At 36.3% G+C, this 17,712-nt stretch overlaps 2 protein-coding genes across 2 annotated transcripts; both read left to right on the top strand.

Annotated features, from left to right (window-relative positions):
- The first annotated feature begins 2,784 nt into the window (after positions 1 to 2,784).
- On the top strand, positions 2,785 to 5,150 carry LOC103939700 (pentatricopeptide repeat-containing protein At4g37170). The gene has a single exon (XM_009349809.3). The coding sequence runs from the start codon at positions 2,928 to 2,930 to the stop codon at positions 5,004 to 5,006; it is 2,079 nt and encodes a 692-aa protein (XP_009348084.2). The 5' UTR covers positions 2,785 to 2,927; the 3' UTR covers positions 5,007 to 5,150.
- Positions 5,151 to 10,385: 5,235 nt separating this feature from the next.
- Positions 10,386 to 13,387, top strand: LOC103938913 (L-ascorbate oxidase homolog). Its single transcript, XM_009348966.3, has 8 exons — positions 10,386 to 10,643; positions 10,739 to 10,848; positions 11,314 to 11,584; positions 11,690 to 11,786; positions 11,906 to 12,251; positions 12,340 to 12,705; positions 12,789 to 12,867; positions 12,947 to 13,387. Exons 1-8 carry the CDS (start codon positions 10,491 to 10,493, stop codon positions 13,148 to 13,150), a joined length of 1,626 nt encoding a protein of 541 aa, XP_009347241.2. The 5' UTR covers positions 10,386 to 10,490; the 3' UTR covers positions 13,151 to 13,387.
- The last annotated feature ends 4,325 nt before the right edge of the window (positions 13,388 to 17,712 follow it).

Below are 17,712 nucleotides of genomic sequence, written 5' to 3'. Positions count from 1 at the left end.
AACTAACTCGTAATCATATCAAATCCGAAAACTAACTCGTAATCATATCAATCAAAACTTGAAGACAAGAGAAGACCATACCAGTATGAAAAAACCAAAATAAAAATGCTCTCTTGATTCTGCTTTAATCCACTGACTTTTACTTTCACCTACCGGTCCTCCCCCATTGACTTACCAAGGAAATTGCAAAGCTGATTCCTGAGAAACTTCGAATCGGAGCCATTGACTGACCAAGAAGATGCTGGTTCTAAGCAAAATATCACACCTACCTATCACATTCATGGCTTCCGACGAGAGTGTAATTACAATGCATTGATCCAAAGATAAAAAAATAAAATAAATATTTAAAGTTTTAAAAACTACTCTGCAACTTGAATCGTTGACCTGATTGACCCTGCGTATTTTTGTTTCTCCAATTTTGTGGAAGGCAACGCAAACAGTGGTGTGCATGGGTGAATTTCTTGTTTTTCTTTCTTTGGGGACAAGGAATCCGCCTAGCAGAACCCAATTCCCATCCCTCTCAGAAAAGTGTTGTGTTCGATCGCAATCGGTCGCAAGTTGGAACCTTTCAGTCGTGTTTTCTTTCTCTAGTCACTGCTCACTTCTTTTCTTAGAAAGAGCTGGGAAAAAAGGGCAAATTTTTTACCCAAAAAAAGTAACCGACTTTTAAAATAATAGTCAATTTACTGGTCTGCCCATCTTTATTTAATATCTTTTAGCTTTGGGACCGCTACACAAGCAGGGTATAATTGGAATATAATAAAATTTCCCAAACAAACCCAACTAACTTCGACACAAAACTTTCCACCGAAAAATTTTAGCCCATTTTATCAACTTGGGCCTATAAATTGTTGTCTTAGGCTGCTCTCCTACGAATGAATGAACGGGCAAAAGAGTGGTTGAGGATTTTAAGAATAATTGACTTCTTTTTAGCTACACTTTTTGAAATTCGATTTTAATCTCATTTTATCTTATAAAATTTAAAGTTTGTTATTTTACTTTCTGAAACTCGATTTTGTCCTACTTTGCTCTCTGAAACTCACAAATTGTCATTTTACTTCTTGTAACTCGATTTTGATCTCACTTTGTTCTTTGAAACTCATCACTTTATTTCTTGAAACTCAAAATTCGCTCTACATTATCTTGTTTCGGTTGTTCTAGAATAAGTTCATCCATTCAAAATTTATAATTGGTAATATGCCAAATTTCCACTGAAATAAATGAATAGTAAAAAAGAATAAAAAAATTCTTCTCTCTCCATCAACCACCTCATTTAAGAACATAAGAAATAACAAAATCAATGGAACTAATTATAAGGTGACTGGAGATGGAGGGAGAAGGAATGAATGTCTTGACAACGATTAGAGAGAGAGAGAGAGAGAGGGATCAAAGAGATGAATCCAATGAATTGTTTTTTCTATTTATCTTGCTTTTCCTTTTTTATAGTTATACAATGTTTGAAAATTATTATTATTATTATTGTTGTTGTTGTTGTTTTGTTTCAATCTACGTGGTACTATTTGATTGAATATGTAAGCTGTATACTTGTGCTGTGTTAGCTATAAGTGTGCTCAAATTATGCCACATAAGTAAACTTAACGGTTATTTAACAAAATTATACATAGAAACTAGCCAAAGTGGAGTGAATATTGAGTTTCAAGAAGTGAAGTGACAACTTTAGAATTAGAGGGCAATGTGAGATCGAAATCGAGTTCCAGGGAGCAAAATCACAATTTTTGAGTTCCAGGAGACAAAGTGGTATCAAAATCAACTTCCAGAAGCATGGCTAAAAATAAGCCACAATCATTTAGTTAAATCTTTAACCGTAAAACACAAAAATTATAAAACATTGCAAAACTATAAGATACGTGCTAAAATCATTTGTCCTCCCCAATACATGACAAAAATATCATAAGAGCTTCATTTATCACATGCAATGTTACATCCCACATCGCCCAAGAGAGTGGATCATGTAAGCCTTATATATATATTCCCATCTCTACCTAGCACGAAACCTTTTACGAGCTCACTAGCTTCGAGTTTCGTAGGAACTCCGAAGTTAAGCGAGTTCACGCGAGAGCAATTCCAGAATGAGTGACCCACTGGGAAGTTCTCATCTGAGTTCCCAGAAACAAAACCGCGAGAGTGTGATCGGGGCCCAAAGCGAACAATATCGTGCTACAGTGGAGTCGAGCCCGAGATGTGATGGGGGCCCAGATCGGGATGTGACATGCAAAACAAGTGCGGAAACGAAAAAACCATACTACACTTCCTATCATTATGAGTACAAAGATTAAAACATTAAGAATCGAACTATAGGGACAAATTAGTATAATAGAACTATGAGTACAAAATAAAAATAAAAATAAAAAAAACCTCAAATTTTAGCTTAGAAGTTTCTCGGCAAAAAGCTACCCTCATTTTAAAGCTCGTAGATAAAATATGATTTCGGTTCAAATCTTGGTAAAATTTGAATTTAAAGATTCATATCAAAGATAGTAATGATGAATTTGAAGAACGTCAATTTAGCAAGATTATTTTGGAATTTTTTATTTACGAAAAAAAAAAATTGAAGATCGTCAATCGAATGAGATTATTTTAGATTTTTCTGTTCCAAAAACTCTTCAACGTTTTGGTTGCAAGATAAAAATACGAGAATTAAATACTTTAGTAAAATAAAAGAAAACTAACATGAAAATATATTTATAAAAGAAAATAATGATGTGTAGAAAATTCACGAAAATAACAAAATTTCAGTCGAAGAACTCTAGCTACTAAAAGGTGTCCCTTTCCAAATTGTCTCCAAATTTTTCCCACAAATCATTTTGGCGCGTAAAAAAAATCAGTTGTCATAAATAAACCTTGAAAACACAAAGTAAACTAATTTAACCAACCTCCGCCACGGCCACGGCCACTACCACTGAGCTATGAAGTCCTGGAATCTAAAAGTTTCCAGGCATCTTTCTCTGCTATTATTTAACAGAACCCATTCATCATCTTCTCAAACCCCCCAACTAAATAAACCCCAAATTCAGAAAACCTTCTTCAAATCCAACACCAAAGACGCCCTCATAAGCCGCTTATGCAATGACGGAAAATTCAAAGAAGCCATCGACATCCTGTGCCACCAAAGCCGCTTATCAGAAGCAGTTCAGTTGCTCCACCACATAGACAAACCCTCTGCTTCCATATACTCCACCCTCTTGCTGCTTTGTCTTCACCAACGAGCTCTTGCGCACGGCAAATTGGTCCATGCCCACACCAGAGCCTCCGGGTTCGTGCCCGGGATGTTCATTTGTAACCGTCTTATTGAAATGTATGCGAAATGCGGGAGCATTGTGGATGCCCAGATGGTGTTTGATGAAATGCCTGAGAGGGATTTGTGTTCTTGGAATACTATGATTTCTGGGCATGCGAAAGTGGGGCAGCTTGCTGAAGCTAGGAAACTGTTTGATGAAATGCCTCAGAGAGATAATTTTTCTTGGACTGCGATGATATCGGGATATGCTCGTCATGATAGGCCAAAAGATGCTTTGTGGTTGTATAGGATGATGCAGAGGAGCGAGAATTCTAAATCTAATAAGTTCACAGTGTCTAGCGTTCTTGCTGCTTCGGCAGCCATTCAGAGTTTGAGAATGGGGAAGGAGATTCATGGTTATATAATGCGAACCGGGCTGGACTCGGATGAGGTCGTTTGGAGTGCGTTATCGGATATGTATGGGAAATGTGGGAATATAGAGGAAGCTAGGCGCATTTTTGATAAGATGGTGAATCGAGATATTGTTACGTGGACAGCAATGATTGATAGATACTTTGAGGATGGAAAGAAGGAAGAGGGATTTTCTCTGTTCTCGGAGTTGATGAAGTCCGGCATTAGACCGAACGAGTTCACCTTTGCAGGGGTTTTGAATGCCTGCGCTCAGCATGCTGCTGAGAACCTGGGCAAGCAGGTTCACGGGTACATGACGCGGATTGGATTTGACCCCTTGTCTTTTGCAGCAAGTGCACTTGTTCATATGTATTCAAAGTGTGGAAACATTGAGAATGCGAATAAGGTGTTTAATGAGATGCCCTGCCCAGATGTGGTTTCATGGACTTCCCTGATTGCTGGATATGCTCAGAATGGTCAACCTAATGAGGCCCTTCAGTTGTTTAAGTTACTACTTGATTCAGGTACTAAGCCTGATCACATTACTTTTGTGGGTGTTCTTTCCGCTTGTACTCATGCTGGTTTAGTTGATAAGGGACTTGAATACTTCCATTCAATTAAGGCAAAACATGGGTTAACGCATACCGCAGACCACTATTCCTGTGTAGTTGATTTATTGGCCCGAGCAGGTCGATTTGAAGAAGCTAAGAATATTATTAATGAAATGCCAATGAAACCAGATAAGTACTTGTGGGCTTCCTTAATCGGTGGCTGCAGAATTCATGGAAACCTCACACTTGCAAAGCGAGCTGCAGATGCGTTGTTTGAGATAGAACCTGAGAATCCAACTACTTATATTACTCTGGCCAACATTTATGCTACTGCTGGTATGTGGGGTGATGTAACAGAGGTCAGAAAGATGATGGATGACAGAGGGCTGATAAAGAAACCAGGTTTGAGTTGGATCGAGATCAAGAGAGAGGTGCATGTTTTCTTAGTGGGAGATACGTCTCACCCGAGATATGATGAAATACATCACTATTTGCATGAGCTTTCGAAGAGGATGAAGGAAGAAGGGTATGTCCCCGACACGAATTTTGTGCTGCATGATGTTGAAGAGGAGCAGAAAGAGCAGAACCTCTCCTACCACAGTGAAAAGCTCGCCGTTGCATTTGGCATTATTTCTACTCCGCCAGGAACACCGATCAAGGTTTTTAAGAACTTAAGAACATGTGTCGATTGTCATACTGCGATTAAGTTTGTTTCTAAGATTGCTAACAGAAAAATTATAGTCCGGGATTCAAATCGGTTCCATTGTTTTGAGGGCGGGATCTGTTCATGTCGAGATTATTGGTGATTTAACTCACTCAGTAATCTGTAAAGCATCTTATTTGAGTAGGATTACAGAAACATAAGCTTAATGTCTTCTGTGCAATCTGGGAGCTTCCCACATTTTGTTCTGAGTGGAAAGAACTAGAATCTGAATTTTCTACATCTTCAACACCCACGTGTAGAGATGATATGATAAATTTTCTCCAACTAATAGCACATAGGGGTGGGCACTTAGAACCACAAACTGAAACCGAAACATGAATCAAATAGGACCGCATCAAACGGTTAGGTTTTACGGTTAGGAAACGGTTTCGATAAACATGATAAAAAAATTTCGGTTTCGATTTTACTCAAAACTGCACTGAACCAACTGTGCCCACCCCTAACTAATATCATAGTCATTCTATTTAACTACAAATCATAATCTAACTTCAAAATTATTTATTCAAATTGCAAAGCAAAAAAAAGTTTCAAACTATGTTTGTCTGTAGGATGAACGGATCCAGACGCAAGTCGCCAATGATTTTCTAACTTGTATTGGGATACGGGACACCCCACATGCTACATAAAAATAACCTAACCCTAACTTCTTCCTACATTATTTCATGCTACACAAGAATGTGACCCAATACAAACTCTTTCACTCGACCCTAGAATCCAATACACCTAAACGCATTTCTTTCGTACACGATTTGCTTGCCTAACTCTTCTATTTCATCAATAAATTTGGAATTAAGCTCCAATTGAATAAATTAAAAACTTTCACCTACTTAAATTAGCTGCACACTTGCATCTTAGCAAGAAATTAGGAAGCTAAAAAAAGAACGATGAATGAGGAGGAGGGGGAGAGGAGGAAGATGGCGAAAACTCTCCTTCCCAGTAAAACCCTCTCTTCTGTGTGATTGGTTTCCATTAAGAAAAAGAGTACCAGGTGAAAGATACTTCTACAAATTCATGGAATTAGATCCTGAAACTAAGGCCTATGCAAGCTATTTCGTGAGTTAGACTCCTATGTAATTGAAAAGTAATCTGAAATGACTGTACAGTAATCAAGAGATGGACTCCTATAAGTTCAGTGACTTTTTGAAGATGTCGGCTAGCTATTCCATGGCTGAATTGTGAGATGTCCTGATCATTCCACTTTGAACCTTCTCTCGTACGATGTATCAGTCAATTTCTATGTGTCTGCTTCTTTTGTGAAAGACCGGATTCAAAGTGGTGTGAAATGCAGTTGACTATCACATATGACTTGACCGAATGTTTTTGTGGCATTATGATTTTCCAAGGCCAGAATAAGACGAATTGATATACGAATACTTCAGAAGTCCAATCGTGGACTCAACAGCTTATATCAAACAGAGCTATTAAGTAATAGAGTAGGAAGTGACCCCCAATGCAAATTAACCAGGCCGAGTCATCCCCAGAGTTCAAGGTTTCATGCCATAAAAAATAGTTCCTTATCCTCTCCATCTAATTTAGTGAGATTGAGCCACTTAGTAATATGGTCTAGTGATATTCATCTTCACTTGTAAGTGAGCCGTCTCTTATGATCGATTCTTGCCAAAGATGAATTTGAACCACATTATTGATAGCCCATTGTGAGACTTAGCCTACCCCTCTCCCTTAGTGTAGATAATATCGTTTGTTAAAAAAAATTAGGGAGATTAAGAAGCAAATGACTAACAAATGATTTGAGATTGGAATCTAACCAATTTACATGCTTAAAAAGTACTAGTTACATTCACTTGAAGATGTTAATCAAGATCAGTAAAACAATTCTGGAAAGCTACATGTTTCATAAGAAAATAAAAACTCGCTCCCGACGTGTTTTAAGAACCAGAGCGCCATAGCCACAAAACTCTAGGGTTTTGGTAGCCAATCCAAGTTCAAAAGAATTAAATGTAGTACAAATGCTTTCATATGGTTTAGCTCTGCGGGGATAAGAGATGCTTGAATTTTGAATTTGCAAAGGAAAAGTTTTTCGCCTATGGACGAAGCTCTACCTATGGAAGGGATTTCACATTTGAAAGCTGCTTCCTTTAAATTTTTTTTTTTATTTGTAGGTTAGGATTTTAATTAAGTATAAGTGAGATATTTTAAACCTATAGGTTAATTTATCGTTAGATTAATCTGAGGGCTCCTATTAAAGGAGAGGTTTTTCAGTGTGATCATTATACATGGTGGTACATCACGTGTCATTACATAAATAATGGGATTTATATGTGAAAAAGTTAATAACTTAAAAAATAAAAATTTCATTACTTACATAAAAACACGTGGTGTACCACTCGTGTTCCCGTCACAATTAAAAATTTCTCCTATTAAAGAGGTCCTCAGACTTTTGAATTGGCATTTTTTTTCTTCTAATTTTGGCTTAATTCAATAAGCTTTACATGATTGTGTTGAACATGCATTTGTCAGATTTCTTTGCCCAAACGACAGAGAGATAGCTAATGATCTCCTAAAGTTATAAGATTGGTTTGGTCTCAACTTTAATTATTACTATATAAAAGTTGTACTGTATTAAAAAGATAAAATAAAAAAATCTTGTACCAAAGTTTGTGGCTTTAGAATGGTAACATATAAAATCTTCTAACACGAATTGTTGCATAAGAAACCAAAATTCGATGGTTATTTAAGATGTCCCTCGTATATAGCACTTTATTTTCTTCTAAATTTCTCTCTTCTACATTGCTTTCTATTTTATCACCGACGGCAATGGTTAGTCTTCCATCATTATTTTTGGTCCATGTTGTTCCCAACAGTTCGAACACTTTATTCCATCACGATGAAGCATCATAAAGCTAATGTACATGTCACTTATTGCTTCAACCAATTCTTTCATACTTTGTGTGGTTTATTTCATAGAATGTTGAATTTGTTCCGACCCCTCCCTAGTCCTATTGGTTATCAACAACCTGCATATTATGTTTGATCAAATGTGGTAGTAGTTCAACTTCAAGTACTGTCATCTGCATATTTAACTTCAAGGTAATTAAACTATTGAAATCAACATAGATCATAATGGTCAACTTGTTATAATGACTTCTAATTGAATCATGACTCATACTGCATGCAACAAAAACAAAATAATTTTGGCTTGTTTTGCTTCTCTCTCTGTGAGTAAAAGGACATGAGAGGAGGATTCGAACTTGTAACGAATTTTCAGAATGAGAAAAAAAAAAGACTAGGAATACTGAGTTGGTGTGCAACCAGCTTCTAACATACAATCCAACTCCATTCAAATTCTGATCGCTCCAAAATAATGCAGATAAAGTCAACGGAATTCCACACCCGCGTCCGGCATCTCCTCCCGGTCTCTCTCTCTTTTGTACAGTGGCAATACGTGTGGACCCTGTGCATGTAGCAATACCACTGTTTTCTTAATTTCTTTTCTTCTTTCTCTCCGTTTTCTGGCAAGACCTGAGTGGCACCGACTTAACTTGGGCCATGCAATTGTTGAATATCACATGGGTGACATGATTAGAGGGTCCCCGCCCTACATTTTTAACCTTCTTTAGGTTTAAGTCAAGGCTGAAGAGATAATCAAACATTATAGGTAACTGGTTAAAAAGGTCAGTTCGCTGCGTGCCAGATGTGCAAGTATGGGGCTGGATGTACCATCACGGAATATGCATTTCTCCACTACTCATGTCTGCTCTCCCACCTACCCAATATCTTGCTGTCCCACAGGGTATGGGTTGACTTTAGCCAAATTTCACATATTGAGGATTTGCAGAGGAAGTGGGATAAAATCTTGTGCATGCACATGCACATAATTAAAACTAGTGTTAAATTTTAGAGTCGGTTCACGTCAAGTTCGGTATAAAAGTTATATAAAAAGTCTCGCAGTTAGTAACTGAACCACATATATATGCAGCCCATAAGAAATAAGGGAATGGAACTTCACGAAGTTTCCCATATATATGGGACATTTGCTTCTCTCGTTAAGCTGAACCAGGTTGTACCTTAATTTAACCCTAATTTTGAATGGTACTGGTATGTATCTAGCTGCCTCATATAGTCACATATATAAATTGTCCGTCAACTCATTGTATGTCTTCCATAGAGACAAAAGAATGCTCTCATACTTTACCAGCATATATGCAAGATCAAATTGATCCAGCTGTTATGTACATCGATTATTGTAATGGTTAATTGACAAATTAGTTGGTAAATTGTCTAATCAGCTAATACATGCCATAAAATACTATACATCTTATGCTACAATCAGTTACACGCGCTCATTAGTTGAGTATTACAGTTAGAGCTTGACTTAAATTGGCTAGTGGACCCAAAAGGTTTATTTTTTATGCTGCAATTTATATATGTTCCTGTTACAGACCTACCGGTCACGGCCATTTCCAAAGTTGCAGAATTGTTGGAAAAATGAGAAAAATGGCAGAAAACAATATGATCCGCATGGGACACCAATATCAACAATCACATTGCATTCTCAACAAAACTACCAAACTTTCATAAGAAATAAATATGAAAAAAACAAGTGGGTTACATTTACTTGGCTGAGCAAAGCATTGTTCTTTCATATAGAATTGGTGTTGGAATCATAAATATACCACCTATCATTATCCAATACTTATGAGAAAACCCTAAACTTTAATGTTCAATATTTATGAGAAAACAAACCCTAAACGAAAAAGAAAAACAGGCCGAAAGGAGAAAAAGTAATATAGTTTCAACATCAAGGCCGCAATTAAAGGCGGGTTTATGAACAAACTCAGTTTCACTTTTTTTTTTTTTTTTTTTTTTTTATTCAAACTCAGTTTCACTTTAGTTGTTGAATGATGGGTTGGGTTTAAACTTGGCTTTCGTTCAAAGCAAATGAGAATTACCATCACGCGAAAACGCGTCTATGCTCCCAATACCAGAACATTGATGGTTTTGAAAAAGCGGACTTTATTTTTGAAAAAGCAGTTTTGATCATATATGAAATTAAAAATAAATTAGAGCATTGGTCGGTGAATTTTAGTTTAATTTGTAACTTTAGTCTTTAAATTGAAAACTTGTGAGTATTGATTTTTGAATATATCAAAATGCTAACAATGGTAATTTTGAATAACTCATTTGATTGACGTGTGTTGATTGTTGAATTTGTCAAAATGCGAACTATGGTAATTTGAATAACTTAATAGAAAATTATATACTTTATCTGTCCTTTTAAATCCGTTTTAATGAAAATTCCAATAATATTACCCAGAAGGATGATTAAACATTGTCACAACTTCAATAATCGATACCTATAACTTCTTAGTTTTTAAACTAAACCTCCGATTAAACCAAAATCTAAGACAAATGTAGAAATTGTCTCCTTAAAAAAATTGAAGCAAAAGGACATAACTGGGGCGGCACTTTTTCCCGCGCTGCTGCTATAAAAGGCTGTCACCAACTACTCTCAACCCAATGCCACCCAAACAAAAAGAGAAACAAATAAGTTGATTAAAACCCAACTCTGTGGTTTTTGGAGGAGCATTTTGCAGGGAGAGCAAAAATGGAGCGAAAAGCAGGCTTCTTGCTCCACTTGGTTTGTGGGGTTTTGGCAGTGCTTCTTAGTACTTCTGTGGTGAAAGCAGAAGACCCATATAAGTTCTACACTTGGACTGTGACTTATGGGACTCTTTCTCCTCTTGGTGTTCCTCAACAGGTTTGTGGGTTTTTGCCATTTTTGCAATCTCAGTTCTATATTTTGAGCTTTTAGGTTTTTCTAAAATTTGGTTCTTTGTTTTTGGATATTTGAAGGTAATTCTCATCAATGGCCAATTTCCTGGCCCTAGACTTGACGTTGTCACCAATGACAACATTATCCTCAACCTAATTAACAAGCTGGACCAACCTTTCCTCTTAACCTGGCAAGTTCTTCATCCTCCTATCCACTTCTTGTCCTTTTTTTTTTTTTTTTTATTTATAACTGTTTTCCATTGTCTTTAGATTAAGAGCTTTCATTTGCTGAGGAATGTTGGGTTCAGTGTCTGGTTAAAAAAATTGCTAGTGGCCTTCAGGAGCATATTTTTCCATTTAATTTATGTTAAGCTTCAAAGGATTAGAAGAGCAATTGTAAGAATTTAAGCCAAATTGCTGCATTAGGCTTACTTGTGTGGAGAAATTTGTTCCCAGATTTTAATTAATGAGAAATCTGAGCTTGAATATTTTGTTGAGTATTGTTTTCCCTTACATTTGTCTGCAACCGAAGGAAACAATTACGTACTTCTTCTTTTAGGATTAGACGAGATTAGCTCTTCATTTCTGTTCTTTTGTTCAATATCTGAATATTTGGCTGTGGCATTCTAATAATATCTTTCTTTATTCATAACCAGGAATGGGATTAAACAGAGGAAAAACTCATGGCAAGATGGGGTTTTGGGAACCAATTGTCCCATCCCGCCGAACTCAAACTACACCTACAAGTTTCAGACCAAGGATCAGATAGGTTCCTTCACATATTTCCCATCAACTCAATTTCACAAAGCTGCTGGAGGGTTTGGAGGGATCAATGTCTACGCAAGACCTCGAATCCCAGTCCCTTATCCAACCCCTGATGGGGATTTCACTTTGCTTGCTGGTGACTGGTACAAGAGCAGCCACAAGGTAAGAAAAACATATGACTGCCATTCTACATGTACTTTGAAAGTGTTTGTAAAGGGATTTGTATGTTAACGTACTTATGTTCTCATTTTGTTTTGATCTTTGCAGGCCTTACAGCAATCTTTGGACTCCGGAAAATCTCTTCCTTTTCCTGCCGGTGTTCTTATAAATGGCCAAACTAGTAACACCTTCAGTGGTGACCAAGGTAATTCTCAATCTTTGATTCCTCAAACACTTGAACTATTCTTAGATCTCTGGGGAACTAGTTTAACAATTTACTCAAATGATTAATGCTCAACTATGTTTTTCGTATTATGATTTCAGGAAAAACATATATGTTCAGGATCTCAAATGTCGGCTTGTCAACCTCATTGAACTTCCGGATTGAAGGTCACAAACTGAAGTTAGTTGAATGCGAAGGATCTCACACAATTCAGAACTCATATGACTCCCTTGACATACATGTTGGCCAATCAGTCTCTGTCCTAGTAACCTTAAATCAGGCTCCAAAGGACTACTACATTGTCGCATCCACACGATTCACTAGGCTTGTTCTTACGGCTACTTCAGTGCTACACTACACAAACTCGCACACCTCCGTTTCTGGACCTGTGCCGGCCGGTCCTACTGGCCAAATACACTGGTCTATGGAGCAAGCCAGAACTTTCAGGTATAAATATGTGAAATTCAAATATGATGAGCCCTTGTTCGATTATAATGATTTAGTTTGATCCTTTTGAACACTGTTTTTCTTACAGGTGGAATCTGACAGCAAATGCAGCCAGGCCTAATCCTCAGGGCTCATTCCATTACGGCAAGGTCACACCGACAAAGACAATTGTGTTAGCCAATTCAGCACCATTGATAAATGGAAAGCAGCGATACGCATTCAACAGGGTCTCTTATGTTAACCCCGATACCCCTGTAAAGCTTGCTGATTACTTCAACATCCCTGGAGTCTTCAGCTTAAACTCTATCCAAACCGCTCCCTCAGATGGCTCTGCATCCTTAGCTACCCCTGTTATGCCAGTCTCACACCATGACTTCATTGAAATTGTTTTCCAAAACAATGAAAAGAGTGTCCAATCCATGCATTTAGATGGTTATGATTTCTGGGTTGTTGGGTATGTCAAATGTGCTTTCTTATGCTTAAATTTTTTCAAAATCAATGGGTAGAATATAATCTTTATTGTTTGAACAAATGCAGTTATGGTTCCGGACCATGGACTCCAGCCAAGAGAACAACCTACAATCTCGTTGATACTCTTACTAGACATACTGCTCAGGTAAATAAAGGCTGTTACTGATTAATATTTGGTTATTTCAACTTTTCGTTAGCTAATTTAATCTTTTTGCTCTTTGAAGGTGTATCCAAACTCTTGGACAACTATTTTGGCGTCACTGGACAACCAAGGTATGTGGAACTTGAGGTCTGCTATATGGGAAAGGCAGTATCTTGGGCAACAGTTCTATCTCAGGGTTTGGAATCCAGTCCAAAACCTTGCTAACGAATACACCATTCCTTCAAATGCTCTGCTGTGTGGAAAAGCTGTAGGACGACACACATAAGGTGACCTTTGATTCTTTGGAGTCTGTTTTCTCGAGTCATGAAGGTTTGGCTAAAGGGAAGACTGACTGCAGCAAAGAAAGCAAAAGAGAAGATTCATATTTGATGTTTCTTTTCCCTTAGTTGTATAACTCTAAATTTAGATGAATTTTCGTCTGCATTTTTACAAAAATTTATTGTATGCTACGGTTATATAGTTTCTCTAGATATATAGTATTTAAGGTCTAAACTTTGCTTCTCTTTATGTTTTTCATCATTTTGGTAACGTCGGTTTAGACTTGCAAGTTCAGTTTCACTCAACACTTTCAACTATGATGCACCAGCAAATCCTCTGTCATATTGTTCAAAAAGAAGAGCTAATCATCTGTCACATTAAATCCTTTTTAATTTATGACCAACACATGGAACATGATAAGTAAGGTGGTCATGAATCGTGAACATGATGAGCATTATTGCTCTGTGTCTCTAATTGACAAAAAAAATTATGCAAGAAGTCTGTTTTTATTAAAAAGCAAGTGTGCACCGGTACTATAAGAGTGCATTTTTGCTCACCACCATTTATGTGGTGTATGCTCACCATCCTATTTACCACCATTTATGTGGTGTATGCTCACCATCCTATTTACCACCATTAGATGAGTTTGAATTTTGAGATTTGTACTTATCCACTACATGAATCTAGAAATTCAAACTCATCTAACGGTGATAAATAGGATGGTGAGCATACACCATACCAAATAGTGATGAGCAAAAATGCTCCCTATAAAAAATATATCGACAATTCGTTAGTTTTTTTTTTTGTTGGCAATAATGACATTGACACATTTTTAATATAATATCAAAAATCCTTTCTTCACGTCCGTTATAGAATGGAAACTTGGTCTCAATCTCCTAACCAAATATAGCCTAACTGATTACGAATGTGAGTAATTAAAAAGGAAATTGTTTCCTAGTGCCAATGCTTTTTGCGCCCGAAGAAGAGAGTTGAGCTAGAAGTGGGATAGATGATGGTTCACAAAACGGTACAACTAAACTATTACATGTATGGTTGGCTTTATAAGTATTCCGATTTGTTTATTTACAAAGTTTATTTGAATTCAAAAATAAATTCACTTGATCAGAATTTGGATACGATGCTTATAAGTACTTAATACAACTACCATATAATGATAAGATATATTGTAATGATTTTCAAGAATAACATATAACCGTCAAATAATAATTGTACTAAATACTTTTGAGTATTGTAACTAGTCCAATGAAATAGTCACGTTAATTTTTCGGAACTTTATATTAACTATATGAATGTAAATTGCTTGGCGCCAAGAGATAGAGTGAGAGTGAGAGTAATATTGCTTTGGCGCAAATTGCAAGCTTCTGTCTTGTACTAATTGGTTATGAATGTACGTAGAAAGAAGCTTAAGAACAACGAGAGAGCGAGAGTAACTGGATTCAGAGTAAAAACGCATATCATGGATTGGCCACATGATGAGAATTGAATTTCACGGGTGTTGGAATTGAGTTCCACGCAACATGCGTAATTTGAGCAAAAAGATGATGATGGTCTTGTTTTCCCTATGAGATCTCTCGTTGGATCCATTGCCAACTCTACTGTAAAAGTTGACTTGCCCATCAAAGAAGCTTTTCATTGACTTTATACCACTAGGAGTCTGAGAGATTTTTCAGTATGATCACGGGATAGTACACCATGTGGTACTATACAAATGGTGAGATATGTGTGTTAAAAAGTTAATAATTTAAAAAATAAAATTTCCCACCACTTACATAAAAACACGTGGTGTACCACTCGTATTCCTGTCACAATAAAAAATTTCTCCTAGGAGTCGAGGAGGCCAGGTGTTCATACTTGCATTAATAATGGGGAAGGGATCCGTCTAGATCCCTTCCAATCAAATCCATTAAGTCTGGGAATCCGGACCGTTGAAATTTGATCTAACGGCTACAAACATGGGGCTCCTTTAAAAGTTATACTAATTATAGCCGTTGGATTAAATTTTAACTGTCTGAATCTCCAAACTTAATGGATTTAATAGAAGGAATCTGGAGAGGATTTCTTTTCTTAATAATGTGTTTAAATATCCGCCGAGGGATTTACAAGTGCCAATGGACTTCAAAACAATAGAATTGAGAGTGGAACTTATAACAAGAGGAATATAATCTGTTTGGATTGCTTTTGATTTGTCAGTTGGATTCTTTATCAAAATCGTTAATTTTCGAGGTCACTCTTAAATATAAAAAGCATTTGACATTTGATTAACAGTGTGATTCGATGTTTAATTAAAACATCGGGTTTGTTTATTTTGTTTGATAACAGTTAAATGTCTCCCTAGTTTTTTTTTTTTTTTTTTTTTTTTTTTTGTAGAGATAATATGTATTCATGGGTGGCCTAGCATTATCCATGTAAATACAACCAAATAATGTCATAAAGAGATACTTCCCAATGTCGTAAATTATTAATGCGTGTCGAATTGTCAATTTGTTTATTTATTTTTGGCACAAAGGAAACAACATCCTTATACACGTATTTTTCGCTATCGATGACTTGTATTATTTTAAGTGTCAAACATATTTTGTATTAATCCACTATATATTAGTCTCAAAGAGTATGATGAAGCATCCCATTTCTATTTTGTACTTTTTTTTTTTTTTTTGGAAACATTTCTATTTTGTACTTTTCTCACTAAATCAAATCCAGTCTCCATATCAACTCGGACACATATTTTAGGTTTAGGTCGTTTTATTCTTGAAGATGAGAACCGATAAAATTAACAAAATTTCAAGGAGTAACCCTAGCTATTCTCACCTCTCGAGAACCTCGTAGGTGTTGCATGCATTGTCTGCCAAAACCAATTTACGTGTGAGTAGTTAAATGATACGTACGGTTACTAATTTACATTTTATAAATTAGATTAATTACAAAGTTGATATGCTAATATTTATATATAAATTCATGTGTTATAATATAAGCAATAACACGTATTAATATGATAATCACAATAACTCTTTTTAAGAGAGAATGACCAAATTAAAAGTTGCATGTGGCAATGAGAGATTTTCTTTTGCAACCAATGCATAGTCTTAGTACCGTCGTTCATAAAAAAAAATGTTAATCATGTGTTCAAAACGTGAATCCTTTGTCCAATAAAAACTGCCATATGGCATATTCGATTGCACCAGAGTATCTCTTTGTGACAAGAGTGTGTTGGTGGGTTCGAGACTGAAGAACCTCGAGTTGCACCTTTCAAGTGTCAACGGCCAACAAGGGGGAAAGAAGGGGCCAGGGACTCGTAGTTTGTGAAGAAAAACAGATGACAATGGTGGAAAATTGACCACTCTACCCTTCCATTGTCTTTGGTTTTCTGCTTGTTTTCATCACCATTGTGGGGGTTCTGAGTGAGTGATCAAAGAACTCTTTTAATTCAACCACAAAGATCAGTCAGGTCAGGAAATCTAAGATTTTAAAATTATAATCATCCCAAAAAAGAAACTTATCATATATTAAATGCTATCAATGTGGATCCGTTCTAAGCTGTGCGGCTCCCGCCCTTGATCTCTTCTTTCCTTCCCCGCCACCACGCACCACCGACGAATTCATAAGTCCAAAGTCCACACCACCACCACCATCCTCACGTAGACGTACAACACAGTTTCATCACTATCAAAAAGTTTTTAAAACAAAATCGCATTCATTCATTGGTCGGTTTTTCGCATAAAAAATCACAAGTCCAATTAATGAGGTTTAGCTAATTTTCATCATGAATTTTATTTTAGTTTTTTGTACTCTGAACAATTTGTAAATAGTCAATTTCCTCCATAAATTTGTCACGCATCACGTATACATCTAATGAACCACTTAAGAGGTTATGATGACTTTTCGTCAGTCACAAAAATCCACATGTGCGAACCAATTCTACTCTCTCTCCAAATCGTGCAAGTCTGATCTATTAACCTATGTCGTAGTATGGAACATGCCATTTTTACCCTCTTTATTAGCTCACGTGTTGTTTATGTGATAAGATAAACATGAATGAAATTTTGATGCAATTTTGAGTAATCTAACAATGACGAAGAAAGTAATTGGCTATTTATAAAAATTTAGGGAGCGCTAAAATTTAGTGTAGGGATTAGCAGACTAACAAGTGCGAGGAGCAAATCAGTAGAAACGTCCCAATTAATTAACTCTAACAAATGAATAGCAGCATAGAGGTAATTACACAATACTTACGATACCCATATATATTAATTATATTTAATATAATTAACAGTTATTATACAAAATGGTTTCTGAGATTTGCATGATCAATAGAAATGGTCCCAGAGATTGAAAATCAATAGAAATGGTCCTGCGATTGTCCACCAAGCACCATCCAAGATTTTGGTCATTCCATTAAAAACGATTTTGAGCAATTTTCAAAGCTTTGTAACTCAATCGTTTCTTAACCAAATTCGACCCATAATATATCAAAATGAAGATAGGAAAGTGTAGAATAAGATTATATCTATTTGGAAGCCCAAGGTTGCTGGAGATGGCTGGAAAATAGCC

Source organism: the organism of the source record quoted next, unplaced genomic scaffold (assembly GCF_019419815.1).
Source record: "Pyrus x bretschneideri cultivar Hongxiangsu unplaced genomic scaffold, Pyrus_bretschneideri_v1 Contig59, whole genome shotgun sequence".
Classification (NCBI taxonomy): Eukaryota; Viridiplantae; Streptophyta; class Magnoliopsida; order Rosales; family Rosaceae; genus Pyrus; species Pyrus x bretschneideri.
This window is presented reverse-complemented; position numbering and strand designations above follow the sequence as displayed.